This window comes from Microcaecilia unicolor, chromosome 4, assembly GCF_901765095.1.
Source record: "Microcaecilia unicolor chromosome 4, aMicUni1.1, whole genome shotgun sequence".
Lineage (NCBI taxonomy): Eukaryota > Metazoa > Chordata > Amphibia > Gymnophiona > Siphonopidae > Microcaecilia > Microcaecilia unicolor.
In genome coordinates this window covers 152,877,915-152,894,928 of record NC_044034.1, presented here as the reverse complement: position 1 = coordinate 152,894,928, position 17,014 = coordinate 152,877,915, and the positions used below count along the sequence as shown (strand labels likewise).

At 44.1% G+C, this 17,014-nt stretch overlaps 1 protein-coding gene across 3 annotated transcripts in view; it reads left to right on the top strand.

Moving 5' to 3' along the window:
- LOC115468775 (golgin subfamily B member 1-like) overlaps window positions 1–17,014 on the top strand; it is a 133,054-nt gene that overhangs the window by 377 nt on the left and 115,663 nt on the right. For all 3 annotated transcript variants that reach the window (XM_030200754.1, XM_030200751.1, XM_030200753.1), the window contains exons 2-4: window positions 7,550–7,607; window positions 11,870–12,016; window positions 14,644–14,784. In XM_030200754.1, the coding sequence (XP_030056614.1) occupies window positions 7,563–7,607; window positions 11,870–12,016; window positions 14,644–14,784 (333 nt within the window). In that variant the 5' untranslated portion in view covers window positions 7,550–7,562. The remainder of the gene's footprint in view (window positions 1–7,549; window positions 7,608–11,869; window positions 12,017–14,643; window positions 14,785–17,014) is intronic.

The following is a 17,014-nucleotide window of genomic DNA, read 5'->3' as shown; positions in this document are numbered from 1 at the left end:
CTATAGATACTCGACTGCCATATTTGTTTTTCTATTTTAGGAAGTAGATTTCTTAATGCTGTAATTTGCATTCATTCCAGATTGCGGTTTGTTTATATTTGATTTTGCATGGCTATTCTTTGTCTCCTTAGTCTTTTTGAACCTGTCAGGTTCCTTTTCAAGAACTGATTTATTAAGAATTATTATATTATTTTTTTGCCCACAAAGAAATTAAAGCTTCGGCATCTTCTAGTGTGTGGTATATGCCCCACGTTTATATAGTGGTTAGGTAGGATCAATGTGGCAGGAAGGGCATTATTCCAGTTTTCCATTTAGGTGTGGGAGGAAAAGTGTGAGAAATGACGTGTTACATGACAAACTGGCATAGTTTGAAAGCACTTAGACTTATAAAGTTACATAGCAATCTATGGAACTTTGTATGTCTAAGCAGTGGTGTGCTGGTAAATGTTTAACAACAGGCTCGCTCCCCGGACCCCCTCTGCGCCCCCCCCCAAAAAAAAAAATTGCAGAGCTGGCTATAGCCGGGGAGAGAGCCTGGGGGGGCAATGCATTAATCCAGGAAAAAAAATTAAATGATCCCAGGTTCCAATCTAATTCATGTTTAATGTGCGATAAAATGCCATAAATAAGTAAATAAATATAAATGTTTAATGTGCGATAAAATGCCATAAATAAGTAAATAAATATAAACTTTTAATGTGCGATAAAATGCCATAAATAAGTAAATAAATATAAACTTTTAATGTTGAGCACCTGATTCTCAAAGTGTACATATTCCAAACACTATCCTATATAATAATTCTCACCTGGAACATTCTGAAGCTCATTCTGTGGGAGGGAAACACTGAAGGCTAGGCTGCCAGCAACACTCACTCTCACTCATGCACCACACTCACTGTCACTCAGGACCCGCCCTCAGCCACGCCCCTTCTGGATATAATTCGCAACCCCAACGTTCTAAATGAAGCCTCAAAAGCCCCTCTAAACTGGAACAGTGAGGCGCCAGAGATATCCTGTTTGCCCATGCCTGCAAATCGGAAGTCTGAACTCTGAAGCGCCATATGTCACGCCATTGCGTCACAACGTCATGACGAGGGCGGACCACACTGCAGGAGACAAACGCGATCTGCAAATCGGAAGTCTGAACTGTGAAGCGCCGTATGCCCCACCCTTGCATCACAACGTCAGGGCGGAACACACTGCAGGAGACAAATGTGCTCTTCGGCGCCCCACACTGCACAAAAGTAACGCGCCATCTCGACAGAAACACCATCACGGAACTTGCAGGTGCCTCGAGGGGGGTGGGGGGACAGCTGCCTCCATGACGGCCTGGGGGGGGGGGGGTTCGGGGACAACTGCCTCGCTGACGGCCGGTCGCGAGGCTCCAAACGCTATCTCCCCGTGCCTGCAGGGTGCTTCAGGGACAGCTGGCTTGCTGAACATGCCTCTACAGGATGCAAACCCCATCTCCCCCTGCCCCAAAACCTTGCTAGCGCCCGTTTCATCTCTCCCAGAAACGGGCCTTTCTTACTAGTAATGAAAATAAAATGATTTTTTTCTACCTTTATTGTCTGGTGACTGTTTTTCTGCTCATGCTGGCCCAGTATCCAATTCTGCTGCTATCTGTCCTCTTAACTCCGTTTCCAGGGCTTCCTTTCCATTTATTTCTTTCCTTTCCTCCTTTCTTCTTCATTTCTGGCCTTCAGCTTCTGCCTATTTTCTTCATCCATATGCAGTTTTTCTCTTCCTTTTCCTTCATCTCATCTCCTTCCTTATTCTTCCCTCCCCTCCATCCATGTCCAGCATTTCTTCTCTCTCCCCTCCTCTCCCCTGCCCTCCATCCACCCATGTACTACTACTTAACATTTCTAGAGCGCTACTAGGGTTAAGCAGCGCTGTACAGTTTAACAAAGAAGGACAGTCCCTGCTCAAAGGAGCTTACAATCTAAAGGACGAAATGTCAAGTTGGGGCAGTCTAGATTTCCTGAATAGAGGTAAAGTGGTTAGGTGTCGAAGGTGACATTGAAGAGGTGGGGTTTGAGTAAGGATTTGAAGATGGGCAGGGAGGGGGCCTTCTCTCCCCCTGCATGCACCCAGCGACCCTCCTCTCCCCTGCCCTCCATGCACCCATACCCAGTGACCTTCCTCTCCCCTGCCCTGCATGCACCCATGCCCAGCGACCCTCCTCTCCCCTGCCCTGCATGCACCCATGCCCAGCGACCCTCCTCTCCCCTGCCCTGCATGCACCCATACCCAGCGACCCTCCTTTCCCCTGCCCTCCATCCACCCATGTCCAGCAGTGACCCTTCTCTCCCCTGCCCTGCATGCACCCATGTCCAGCAGTGACCCTCCTCTCCCCTGCCCTGCATGCACCCATACCCAGCGACCCTTCTCTCCCTTCCATCCACAAATGCCCAGCGACTCCCTTCTCTCCCCTGCCACCCCCTCCCGAGTTGTTCGTGAATTCTCCTTCCTCCCTCCCTCCCTCTCTCTCTCCGGATCCGGTCCCTCACGTCACCGACCTGACCTGATTCTGAATTCTTCGGGGCAGGCAGTCTTGCCTGCCCGCTGCCAGCGCTGACTTCCCCCCGCTGGCGCTGCTGGTTCGCGCTTCAAAATGGCCGCCGAGACTTCAGCAGAAGACTTGTGAGGCCGCCTCTGGAAGTCTCGGCGGCCATTTTTAAAGCGCGAACCGGCAGCGCCAGCAGGGGAGAGTCAGCGCTGGCAGCGGGCAGGCAAGACTGCCTGCCCCGAAGAATTCGAAGAGTCAGGTCGGTGACGTGAGGGACCGGATCTGTAGGGAGGGAGGGAGGAGAGCCGGCTCGCGCGTTTCAACAACTGGCTCGCAAGAGCCGAGCAAAGTTAACAACCGGCTTTTGCGAGCCGGCTCCAGCACACCACTGTGTCTAAGTGTTTTGAAAGTGAGCCCCCGAGTAATTCATCTGTAGTGTGCACTACAGATTATTTTTCTGACAATGGTTTGATACTCTGATAGTTATCCCCATTCGTTGTTTCTGGAGAATAACGTTCATAGCGTAGATGTTTATAATAAATCTGTTTGGTTTTTAGACACGTTTCAGAATTCAAGAAAGTTTGGGGCAAGCACAGAGAATCTAAGGAAGAGGAAAAGATAATAGAACTTATTTTGTATGGATGGGTAGACTGTATAGTCGTTATCTCTATTTTCTATATTTCTGTGATTAAAGGTGGTAATTTGCTTAATTTTTCTCAAATGTTTTTTGTTTTTTAAATGTGTAGGAATGCTACAGTTTCCCCTAGCCTCCCTCCCTCTCTCCCCTAGAACTGATTCACCAATCATGTTTGTTTTGTTTATTGATTGCTTGCTATACTGCTCTTCAACAAGATAGCATTTCTTGACTTGTTTTTAAGATAATTTTTGTGCCATGCATCTAGACATATTTGAATGTGCAGTTTATCTGAATTTTTAAGAGGTCCTTTTACTAGACTATATTAGATGCCAGTGGCATAGCCAGACAGCCAGTTTTGGGTGGGCCTGAGCCCAAAGTGGGTGGGCACAACATTTTCTCTGCTTCGCCCTACCTCTACCTCAAAATATAAATACTTTAGCTAATGAGGATCCTCAAGCTCAGTCAGCTGAAGACTTTCTCTGAAGGTGGCCAGAACTCTCTTTTACCAAGCTTGACAGGCAGCAGCAATGACCCTAAGCCACTGATGCCAGCACCCCACACAGGCTTAGCTGTCGATAGCTGAAGGATGCTGTTGCCAGAGCTTGGTAGAAGGGAGTTCTGGCCACCTTTGGAGGAGGTCCTTAGCTGGGGATGTCTGGGAATCCTCACCAGCTATACAGCAAGGGTTAGGACTGGTGTTAGACCTGCTTGGGCCCAGGTCAGAAAATACCCAGATGTTTACTAGATCACTTAGGGGGAAATTTATCAAGAGGCGTTATGGACTTAATGCACATTAAAGGAATTAGTGCGCACTAAGGGGGTCTTTTACTAAGCCATGTAGCATTTTTAGAGCATGCAAATGCTAGAGATGCCTATAGGAATATATGGGCGTCTCTCGCATTTAGCGCACACTTATTTTTAGTGCATGCCACAAACGCTACTGTGGCTTAGTAAAAGACCCTCTAAATGCTAAAAGCCTATTCTATACCTACTGCTTTTAGCATTTTAGTATACATTAATTCCCTTAATTTGTGTTAAGGCAATGCTGCTTGATGAATTTTCCCCTTATTCACCAGCCCACTTAAGGTTTTGTCCTCCCAAATTTGTTGTCTTACCTTTCCTTTCTTACCTAAATCTGTCTAGAATGTACTTGATGCTTGGTATTCAGCTATCTAGCTCTTTAATTTTGGATTTCTATTCTTACGCATCTGAGATGTAACTTTTAAATTTGGAATAAAGACATGGCCATTTGAAGAGGCTTTTAGCTTTACAGTGTGGGGAAACAGAAACAAAATAGCTCCCCTTTTACAATGCCGTGCAGCAATGTCGACAGAGCCCATTCACTTTGAATGGGCTGTGTTGGCATTACCGCACCGGCAGCTGCTAGCACGACTTTGTAAAAGGAGGGGGGTATAAGTACTTGAGTGAGTCTAAAAGGATGAGGAAACAGCTACATCTGCCCACTTCTGTGGTTAAGCCATCTTGACTCCTGTTTTGATTTGTATAAGTTCTTTGTTTGGCCCAGTCTAAAAGACTGAAAGAATAACTTATGCCAATGTCTCCGTTTCAAAAGACAATTCAAAATCAGAAGATTTTCATCTCTCTATTCCCAGTACTTGGAGTTAAAATATGGAACTCTCTACCGATTGCCATCAGAACAGAAAATGGTTACCTTAGCTTCAGGAAGAGGCTAAAATCCTTTCTTTTCTCAAAGACTACTTCATAACAATCCACTGACTTCTACCTTCTAGTATTATCCATTATCCTTTCCTATAATGTTTTTGTTCTCATGTATTACATCAATGGTCTCTAATTGTTCTCATACCTCACACTGTTATCAGCTCTTGTCTCACCTAGAATTTAAATTGCACTGAACCCTGGAAAGGGGATATTAGCGGTATAAAGATTTGATTTGATTCTGGAGTTATCCTCCGAAGAACCGTGGAGATTGTAGTGTTTTCCAACCCTCATCACGCAGAATGAGGGATCTCTTCTGCATCCCAACCTCAAGTCTCAGGCCCTCACGACCTGGATGTTGAAAACTTAGAATTTGCTTCCTTGCATTTTTCAGAGGGTGTCTCCAGATCTTACTGGCTTCCAGGAAAAATTCCACTAAGAGATGTTACTCCTTCAAATGGAAGAGGCTTTCCATCTGGTGTGAGGGCACAGTTCTAGATCCCATTTCCTGCCCTACACGTACCCTGCTTGAATACCTTCTACACCTTTCCGAGTTTGGCCTTAAGACCAACTCAGTAAGGGTTCATCTCAGTGCAATTAGTGCTCATTATCAACGTGTAGAGGGTAAGCCCATCTTTGGACAGCCTCTAGTTTGCTTCATGAGAGGTTTGCTGGTGACAAAGCCCTCTATCAAACCTCCCCCCTGTGTCATGGGACCTCAACATCGTTCTCACTCAGCTGATGAAAGCTCCTTTTAATCCACTTGATTCCTGTCATCTGAAGTACTTGAAAGGCCATATTTTTGATGACATTTCAGCTTGCAGGGTCAGTGAGCTTCAGGCTCTAGTGGTAGATGCAACTTATACCAAGTTTCATCACAACAGAATACCTGCTACTTGTATGTATGTGTATATACATGTGTGTATATATTTGTATTTTTTTTTGGGGGGGGGGGGGGGTCAGTTTAAAAGGAAAAGTATGCATATTATTTTCTAACTTATGCATGCGATTACATAGGATAGATGGACTATTCTAACATTTTTCTTACCCTTCTTATGCAACAAATGCAAAAGAAATTCTGGAAATCTTTAATTAAAAGAATCTGGCTTAATGTTGAAGTAATTTTACTGAGTCGTAATATTAGCTTTGCTTGTTCACTTATTTTTTTCTCATGAGGGACCACAAATATGAAAAATTACTGAGCCACATAAATAGCTGACCTGTGAGCATTGGTCTGTACCACTTTTTACTCAGGTTGCAGATTAGATATATAGGTTGGCATGATTTCATAAAACCATAGAACATGATGATGGCAGATAGGGTTTGAAATATTTATCTGCCTATTTTTGAGGTAATGTCAAAGAGCCTAATAAATCCCAGGCTTTACTCTTGCATCTAAGGAGTCGCCATTGTTACTATTTTGTTTTCTACCACCTCCACTGGGAAGTTTAGTCTTTGTGTCCAACACCCTGTCTGTGAAAGAAACATTTTGTTACACCTGAGTCATTTGATCCTCTTTGAGGAGCATACCATTAGTTCTAGGATGTCCTTTCTACTGATGCTTTATTGTTTGTATTTTATATTGCCTTTGATGTATTTAAACAGCTTTATCGTATATACCCCTGTTTCTTCTGTTTTAGGCTGTACATATTTAGGCCCTCGTATCTAATTTCATAGGTTTTAAGACAAGGTGGTATACCATATTGGTAGTCCTTGTCTGAACTGCCTCCAATTTCTCTAGATCATTTCAGAGATATCTGCCAGAACTAGATTTTTGCACATATTTAGATTTTTCAGGGACCATAAATAGGCCATGCAAGAGGACTTTCTTTGTACAGATGTCTTATATTCCTATTTGGATTTGCTTAGTTGAAGTCTTTAATGCATAGAATATTGGGTCATCCCATTGAGTCGCTCAGCGTTACATTACTTGGATCTTATTTTTTCGTTCAAAATTCACTGTGCATGCATCATATTTTGGTAGAACATGATGGTTGTGGATAATGGGGATAAATGGGTGGGTGGAATTGGATTTAATATTGTAAGTGTTTGATTAGTTGTAGCTCGTTTCAAACATTCATGATGAAGCATATAATCATTAAGATATTTGACTTGGTACTATAGTTCATAGTTACTGTTTTTTTTTTTTTTTGCAAAGTTCATTGAAACTGAAAATCTATGTTAAAGCTTTTATTAATTGGTTGAAACATCCAGGACTGGAGAGGAGGGCCAGATATATACATGTTAGACATTAGATGATGTGACAAAAGTAATCATAAAGATATCCTTTTTCATTTTGAATGTTTAGTAATTCCCGAAGGAAATTAGTCCATTAAAGTTTGTAAAATCTCCTACTCAGCTACTCCCATTGTTCTTGTAAATAAAAATATTTGGTTATTGATTGATTGGAAATTGGGTTGTTGCTTCGCTGAACAATATTAAAATTATTCAGGAGGCATCATACTGGTAGGTATAAAGGAGAAGCTTAAGAAATATTAAAAAATAGAAGACAAAGATTCAGGATTCAGCAACTTCTGTTCCATCAAAGAAGGAGTACAAGGAAGAAATGAAAAGAGAGCTAGGAAGAAAAACAAAGTAATAGAATCAAGAAACTGAAGGCTGATATTTTATTTTTGCTTTAATAATCCAAAAAATGATGCTGCATAGACACATCTATCACATTGCATAATAATGTGGGTTTGTTTGTCTGTCTTGTTCCCTAGTCATTGTACCACCATGTGGAAATGGTACTCTGGTGACGAGTCTTCCTCTGGAGCAGGTGTAAGTACTTACTCAACAATGAATCCTAGATGCTCTGTTTAACATCTTTTTCAGTGATTCTTCTCTACCAATGCATTATTCAAAACGTAAAATATAGAAGAAAGGTCTACTTTTTTTCTGTTGACGAGCAATATTGAGTCAGGCACATAAGTGAGTGATATAATGTGACAGCACATGGAAGGAATTGCCTTCCCAGAACTTATTGAAAAGTTCTGAGCATGCATGGCTCTTCCCACATATAGCAGTCTCCTCAGCAAATCAGTTTTTGTTTTCTGCTCTGAGAAACAGATGCGACACAAAGCTGTCCTGTAAAATGTTACCTAAATAACTGTTCAACACTGTCTTTGTTGGTTCCTTCTTTATTTTCTTTAAAATGCAAATACAGAGATCCAGAATTGTGACACTCATTCCATATGTATGCTGGGGTCCCAACCAGTGTTGTAACTAAGTAAATGTTACTAGTTACTGTACTTAAGTCAAAGTTTTGTCACTTTAACTTGTAAAGAAGTACAGGAAACATTTTTTACTTTTACTGATGTAATAATTTCTCCAATTTTTACTGCTTTTGCCTAGTTACTTCTGATGTTTGCAGTTAAAACTAAAAAGTAAAAGTGAAAGCAAGACATAAATAATGATTCCCCAGTAGACCAAATGAAACGGCAAAACCCGCCACAGGAGTTTGCTATTTCAAACCTCGTCACACAAACAGTAGATCACCTCATCTTAAATGTTGCTGTTCAGGGAATACAGCCTATGAGTACAGTGGAGTTCCCTGTGTTTGTTGAACTGGTTATGGGTCTCCAGCTAAACAGAACAGTGATGAATGTGGTCACTTTGAAGTGGAGATGAAGCTGAAGTTGGTTGCAATTCTTGGTGAACAGAGATATGTCTCTACCACAGCAGACTGCTGGCATCCAATGGAAAATTTTATATTGGCTTGACTGTCCACTGGATTGATAGTCTTTAGAGAGGAAGTCTTCTTGTCTGGCCTTAAGACTGAAAGGTTTCCACACATTTGACATTCTTGCATCCATTATTGAAGATATTTAACAGAGTTTGCCATCAGATGAAAACTTGTTAGAACAACAACAGACAATGATTTCAACTTTGTGAAAGCCTTCTTTATAATTGGACAGCTTGACGATAACGAAGATAAAGATAAAGATGAAGATGCAAGTGATGAATTAGACAGCACTACTTCTAATGCAGCTGATAATGACCAATGAAGATAAAGTATACTTTGGTATAAGGAAGTCAAGTGTTACAGACAGATTCCCTTGATCAGTACTTGCAGACTCTTTCAAAAGGCATCATTATTTTGTAGCCTGGCCTGATTTGAAGGAACTTTTTTATCAGCCTGAACAATCCACTTCTTGCTAGTGCAGTTGTTGGAACACCTTTTTAGCTGTGCTGTATTAATAACTCGCAAGCGCACTTTCATGAATGACAATCATTTTCAAAATTTTGTTTTATGAAAAGCAAAGTGTATTGTAGAGCAATAAAATTCTTTGGATAAAAATGTCAATAGTTGGCATTCATTGTAGTTGCGGTACTTTTTACTAAAAAAATATTATATTAGGCAGTAACCTTTTTTTACTTTTAAGTAAGCAAAATCTTTTAAATGTGTTTTTCATTATACTTTTACTTAAGTACTTTGAACAACACTAGTTCCAACCACAATCAAAAGGAGTTCAAGCATTGTACTCAAGTGTTGCCGCAAGAATGGAGAGAGAGTTTGATTCTCCTTCAGATTCATTTTGATGCCAAGAAAAACTACTACTTGGAAAATCACACAACGAGCTCCTCTGTGCAGAACACTCCTACTAATACACGTTGGACTGAAGAATCTCCCAATGGAAGCAAAACCTGTACTGGCTCAATCTGTTCTTTGTGACCTGGAGCCATCTGGTAACCCTACCTTTGGCTGCATCCTAAAGCTATTAATGCTTTTTACTACTATTAAACATTTCTATAGCGCTACTAGACTTACGCAGTGCTGTACAAATGAACATGAAAAGACAGTCCCTGCTCAACAGAGCTTACAATCTAAATTGGACAGACGAACAGACAACTAGGGGTTCCTGGCCTCAAACAAAGATGTAACAAAGGGAGCCAGAAGTTTGAGGCAAGCTCCACCTCTTCTCCACCCCTTTACCCCCTAGATTGAAAACCAGAGGTAAGATCTCCTAAAGCCTTTATATAAGGGCACCAAGAACAAAATCCCCCTCAGCATCCCAACATTTTAAGAGCCAGGGAAATGTAATTTTCTTGGGCTTTTTTATTTTCCCTTCTATTTTGGCTTTCTTTTTTTTTTTTTTAACTTGGAAACAAAATACAAAACAGACCTAAGAAATTAGCTCACCAGGTCCACTGCTTGTTGTTTACTCTTCTTCCACATTTAGTTGGCTCGTGGGGAAAACTATTTGTAAACAGTTCTGCCTCCTAAAATTCATTTGGACATTGTCCATAGCACTTTTTTTTGCTTATTTGGCCTCTTCCTTGAGTTGAGAACTGATATATTATTATGTACATTCAAATCTGATTTAAAAACAGCCAGGCATTCCTAACATAAGAGTCATAGAGCTCGGACGGCCATTACTGGGCTCATTGACAATGGTTGTTTTTCCTCTCCAGCCCTTTGTTCCTCCCCATCCTCTTTTCTTTCATTTATGCTTGCTTCTTTTTATTTCAGACTACTCCCCCTGATTCTGTGAAGTTGGGCACCCAAATTTCCGTGTGGAGTGCAAATTTGGGCTTGCACATTGTAGAATAGAGCCAGTTGCACGTCTAACCTAATTCTTAAATCAGGCGCCAGTTGGCATATAGAGTACCAATAATAGCCCTTGAGTGGCATTAATTGACACTAATTTGTAGTTACGCGTGTAACTATACTTGAGCACTGTTATAAAAAGAAAACATAGCACCTAAATGCTGTAGCATGCAACCACTAAGGGGTAGATTATATGGCGCCTAAAAGTTCGGCTCTGAAATCAGTGCCTAGATTTAGGCGCCGATTATAGAATATGCTTATTTTATATTTAGGTGCACTGGGCAATATTCTGTAACTAGGCATGCAAATTTCAGAACACCCACGAAACACCCATAACCACGCCCCTTTTACCTGTGCACTTTTGAAGTTTGACATCGTTACAGAATATGCTTAGTGAGTTGTACGCCTAAATGCTAATCGGTGCCAATTAGTGCTCATTATTAAGTGCTGTTATCAGCGCTCATTACCTTGTTAGGTTTGTTAAATTATACGCATTCTTACAGAAGCCACGTCGAGTTTGGTGCCAATCTCTAGGCACAGTATATAGAATCCAGGGTAAGGGGGTGTGCCCATGGGCGTGTCCTGCAGTTGTGCTTGTGATAGTATTCTGTAACTTATGTGTGCAACAGCCAACTTAAGCCCTGTTCTACAGTGGCAGTGTCGCACACAATTGCCCTTACAGAATTGGCGCTTAGCTCCCATATTTTTGACGCCCTTTGTAGAATCTGCCCTACTATCTGAGCATCTTTGTTTTAATTTTGTTGTATTTAAATCTGCCTTGTATGTTCTCTAAAGGCTAAATTAAATAAGGAAGATCATTTACTAACAGTTAATGTGAGCTAGTGTATGTAATGCCCCATTGTATAAATATTGCCTAGTTGGGGGCAGTTCTGTAACATAGGTGCTAATATTTGTGTGCATTACTAATGTAAATGTTTAGCATAAATGAACATATATACATGTGTATGTGCTGATATTCTGCTGTTCTGTAAATATGCATCTATCTCACCTACTACATATTTGCACGGTGGGTGAACAAGGGCAGAGCCTGGGTAGGAGTCACACTTATTTGTGTACATTTATAAAATATTATAAATTACACACATCAGTTCTGTGACTGGCATAAGCGCTGAAACCTAATTTCTAGGCATATGTGTATTCGGTTAGGCCTAGTATTCTATAAAGGAAAGTAGACATCTATGTTCCTGTATAGAATAGGCTCCTAACAGGTGCCCTGTTCTAGAATTGCCCCTCTTACATGTGCTAGCAAACAACCCTCTAAATAAACTGAGAATAAGTTCATTTTTTGAAGAATCTAGCATACAGCTACTTTAATATGGACGCTCAGACTTTGGAGAATATTCTGATTATTCTGAAGTGATGGTTATAATTGTTTAAACTAGAATGTAGAGATGGTTTTTCTGATACATTTTAGCACTGTGTGTACTCCTTGTTGTTCAGGAGATACTATATTCAGAATCTAATATTGTAGGTTCCTGGAACACAAGATGGAGGAAACACTATGTCGGTGGGTGATATGGTTGAACAGCTGGCACAGACCGAACAGCTGGTGGTGCAACTCAAGGAACTTATCCGAGAGAAAGATAACGAACTTCGTAATAAAGATCAGAAATTAAAGGTACAGAAATTTAGATTTGGATGTCAGAAGAATTAGCTGTGTTCTCAGCCATGTGTATTTCATTGTTGGGTAATCAGTAGATAAGATAAGTTACAGCATTACTTTTTGTTGGCTAAAAATGCTTAATGTAGCACACATACACAATAAAACAGGGTAGTAAATAGCAGCTGCATGCGAGAGTTCAGTAGTGCCTGCAACAAAAGGTCTTCTGTGAAGAGAGAGAAGGATTTGGTGACAGGAAAGAAGATGATTTGAAGAAAATGTAGGAAAAGGAAACAATTGTTAACAGGTTTCAACATTGATAGTGATACTTAGGCAGAGACATTTATGAGAGAGATAGACAGACAGACCAGATGGACCTTATAGCTTATCTACCGATTACTGCAGTACTGTATTTCCTAACTGTTCTCTCAGCTTCTCTCATTATTGAGGTTCCAATATTCTAATACTTTTTTTGTCCATACCTCTAGAGTACTGTTCCATGCATTTACTATCTTTCCTCTGCAGAAATACTTTGTTTAGGTGTGAGTTTAACCCGCACTGTATTGATAAACAACTCTCTTATCATGATCATTTCAGAAAAACACTATTCTTTGGTTGTTGAAAGTTAGTAAAATACTGTTTTTGAAAATGAATTGAGATATACCTGGGGCGGATTGCCGCTGCACCCCCCCCCCCCCCAGGTGCAGACCAACACGGCACCCCCCCCCCCCCCCCCCGGCGCAGCGCCATCCCATTGACACAGTCCCCACCTGCCTACGAGCTTCGTCCATCTGCAGACAAAGATGGCGCCACCCCCCCCCCCCCCCGACACGGTCCCCACCTGCCTACGAGCTCCATCCATCTGCAGTGCTGCTGTAAAGAAGAAATCGCTTCGTCGGCCCTTCCCTCACTCAGGCCCAGATGATCAAAAGCCCTGCGCTGTTCCAAACAGTGCCCTAAAAATAGTGCCGGGACAGCGCAGGGCTTTTCTGCATCGATGATCAAATATAATGCATGCAAATCTAAGCAGCGCTATTATCTTTGATTATCATGTTTAAAGTGCGGGAAAATTGTGCCGAGCATGCGCTCAGCACAATCCTCCCGCACTTGTTTGACAGGTCTGGACTGTCAAAAGCCCAAACCTGTCAAACAGTCTGCCCCGAGGCCCGAATAATGAGGCCCCCCCCCCCCCCAAAACCCCAGAAAACGTCGTGGCCGCCACCGGCCAAACCCTCTCCCCCCCCCCCACCCAGTGACGGGGGGGGGGGGGGGGCTGGAGGTCCTGTGGGTCTCCAGCATCCCCCCCCCGAACCCAATCCTTAAGTGGCCGCCTCCCGAAAAACGCTGTCCTACCCTCCCACCCCCACCGACGGGGGGGGGGGGGCTGGAGGATCGGTGGGTCTCCAGCCCCCGAAACCCCCAGAAATCGTTGATTGGCCGCCTCCTCCCCCCAGCGTTGTCCTTAGATGCCCTGGCGGTCCGTGGTGTGCTGTGGTGTCGTGACACCCCCCCCCCCTTCCGGCCCCCCTACCTTTTGTTGGAGGAGGGACGCAGCCTGCCTGCCTCCCTCCTCTTCCAGTCAGTCGACGCCCAAAATGGCAGCGCTCAGCACCGCCCACTGCATCCTGGGATGCACTGGGCAGGGCTACAGACCATGTAAGGGAGCGATGGCCCCCCCTTTGGCCGGAGGCGGCCAATCAACAATTTCTGGGGGTTTCGGGGGCTGGAGACCCACCGATCCTCCAGCCCCCCCCTCCCGTCGGTGGGTGGGAGGGTAGGATACCGTTTTTCGGGAGGCGGCGGTTCGGGGGTGCTGGAGACCCACCGGATCTCCAGCCCTCCGTGAACATGGGGGGGGATCGTCGGGGGGGACCGGAGGTCCACCGGACCTCCAGCCTCCCGTTCGCGTTTGCCTTGGGGGGGGAAGGGGGGGCCTGCCAGCATGCAACTGCATGCTGGACAGGGCTCACCATTCCTCCCCAATGATCCGCAAAATCTAACGCCAGCTCGGAGCTGGCGTTGATTTTGCTGCGGCCAGCGACCCAATCTTTGGCGCGCTGGTCGCTGATCATTGGGGATGAATGCGTTAAGCGCCAATTAGCATGCATTTGCAAGCTAATTGCGCTAGAAGCCCTGTTTAGCATGCATTTGCATGCTACTTGCACTGAGAGCCCTCGAGTGCGCTGTTTCAGGCACTCGAGGGCTCTGATAATGGGTCGGCTGCAAACTGTGGCGCTAGTATGGCGTTAACAGCCTCTAGCGCCAGAGTTTGCTTTTGATCATGAGGGCCTCACTGTCAAACTTCCCAGAACTGTCAAACAAGTGTGGGAGGATTGTGCCTGTGCTTAAATTTGCATGCAGTTATCTCTGATCATAGGTCCAGTAAAGGCCCCCCCCACACTGTTCGCTGATTGGAACAGTGCAGGGCTTTTAATCATCTGCCTAAGAGTTTTTACTCTCACAGTATGTCTTTTCCTCCCTTGCCTTAGGGCTTAACAGGAATGCCTATGTCTCTGTAGATTATGTTTTTCCTTTATATTAAACATTACCAGCACTGGACCCGCATGGTCTAGGCCTTCATAATTGCACTCCCACCAACACTTGTTATTCAAATGTTAATGTTGGAAATATTTTTTTACTTCCAGGAAGAAAAAGAAGCTTCGGAAGTCAAACTCTCAAAAGCTAAACTTCAGAACAAAGCAAAGGTTGCATCACTGTCCTCTCAGCTGGAAGAACTTAAGAAGCAACTTGCATCTGGATCACAGGAGATAAAAGTGAATAAAAAGGTGGCTTTATTTGAAAGGATGGAGCTATGCGTATTCATTGTCTAGTAAAACAGTTCATATGTGATTTGGTTCTTTGTGTAAAAGTGACATGTAATTTCTGTTGCATGTATTTATTGTAGAGAATAGGTTACATAAAAGACTTATTTCTCCGAGGACAAGCAGGCTTACCATTCTCACAAGTGGGTAGACGCATCTCGCATTGCCCGGACCAACAAAATACCAGAGAGATTAACGAGAACTTTCTGGAGCGCGACCAGCGTTCCAATGCATATGCACGAGTGGCTTCCTGCCCGCAGCGACCATGCCTTTCAGCGGTGGCTTTTTTCACTTGTTCCTCACAGGTCCAGGAGAGAGCTATTTTTGTGCCTTTTCGGTGGTTTTTGCTACCCGCTCCCTTTATCTTTCTTATTTCAATTTGTTAAAAAAAAAAAAGACCCTCACAGTCCTTAGCTCTTTTGCCTGCGTTTAAGCTTTTGTTCTTTTTTGGCATGGGCCGGTTTTAGGCCTGCTCTGTCGGGTCTCCTTTTTGTGCCTTCTTTCCCCCTTTTAGGTAGCAGCCCGACTTTAATGTCACCAAATTAATTTTTCCTTCCATGTCATTGAAGACTTCCAGTGGCTTCAAACTCTGTACCCGGTGCAACCGTACCATTTTGGGAAATGACCCATTCTTGGTGTCTACAGTGCCTCAGGCACGACCATAGCCCTGCCAATTGTGTCCTTTCTCTTTGAATGAAGAAAAGAACCCAAATTTCCCGAGAGGCTCAACGCGAGAAGATTTTGGGGCCAGGTTCGTTTCTTCGGCGTCGACATGGACATCGAGTGCTGCATCGGGAGTCACGGTAAGAATGGCTGATAGAAAACCCCAAGACACTGGGAGCCGTGAGGCATCTAGTGTTTCCACCTATCCCAAGGCCCCCTACTACTCAAGCACCCTGGGACCGTCCATCGTTGGACCTGACCCTGAGGCAACGTGAGGATTCCACGTCGTACTCGTTAGCACCGAGGAGCATGGGTGATATGCATCGGACGAAGGCCAAGAAGCACTGTCACCGCTCTCCATCGACACTCGGTGCCAGGAGCTCCGGGGCACCAAGGGATTCAGCACCTGAAAAGTGTCAATGCCGGGAGGACCGCACCCCTTTCATCCATGAGGTGCCGATATGTGCATCTCCTAGTAGCTGAGGTCCTGCTTCTGCACCGGCCCCAACGATTCTGCAACCTGAGCCCCAACCGGTTCCACAGCCTTTATCAACGTCAACCCTCAATGAGCGCATCCTGGCCTTGCTCCCTCAGCTTCTGGAAGGCCTCATGTAGTGATGTGCTCATCCAGGCCTTCCTCCCTCAGCTTCTGGAAGGCCTCATGCAGCCAGGGGCACTTACGACACTTTTGACGTAGCATCCAAGGTATAGCAATGCACAGACACTCATGGCTGTGTATTTCTGACCTGGACCATTCTGTCCAGCAGAGGGAAAGGGAAATGGGACTTGATATACTGCCTTTCTGTGGTATTTTGCAACTACATTCAAAGCGGTTTACATATATTCAGGTACTTTATTTTGTACCTGGGGCAATGGAAGGTTAAGTGACTTGCCCACAGTCACAAGGAGCTGCAGTGTGAATTGAACCCAGTTCCCCAGGATCATAGTCCGCTGCACTAACCACTAGGATGCCTCTTGCCCAGGGGATAATTTTTCCATAGAGGAGGTCAATGACCAAGAAGCTCACTGATGCTATGTCTTCTCTCTCCCACCGGGTGTCTTCTGCAACTGTCTCCTTATCCAGGAGGTATTTTAGTAGGACATGGCGTGCTCCCTGTTCCTACGCTAGGCGTAGGTACTCTCCTTTGGCTCGCCAGCCTGCTCAGACTCAGCCCCAGCTTGCTCGTTCTCATCAACAGCATGCGGCCAAGGCCCCGGCTGCTCCAGCTAAAGCAAGGGACTCCAACAGAGCATAGCCACAATCAAAGTTTCTGTCCCAGATGACTTGCCGGTTGGGGAAGGTTAATTTTTTTTTTCAGCAAAGGTGGCCTCTCATATCCTCCGACCAGTGGGTTCTTCAAATAGTCTGGCTCAGGTATACTCTCGATTTCCAAACCTCCAAATTGTCCTCCGAGAGCCCATTCTTTCAGCTCTCAGTACATGCATAGGAACTCTGCCCTTCTCAAGGCCCATGCGTTCAAACCCATTCCACCAAGGGAAGAAGAGCAGGGATTCTATTCCTTGTGCAGAA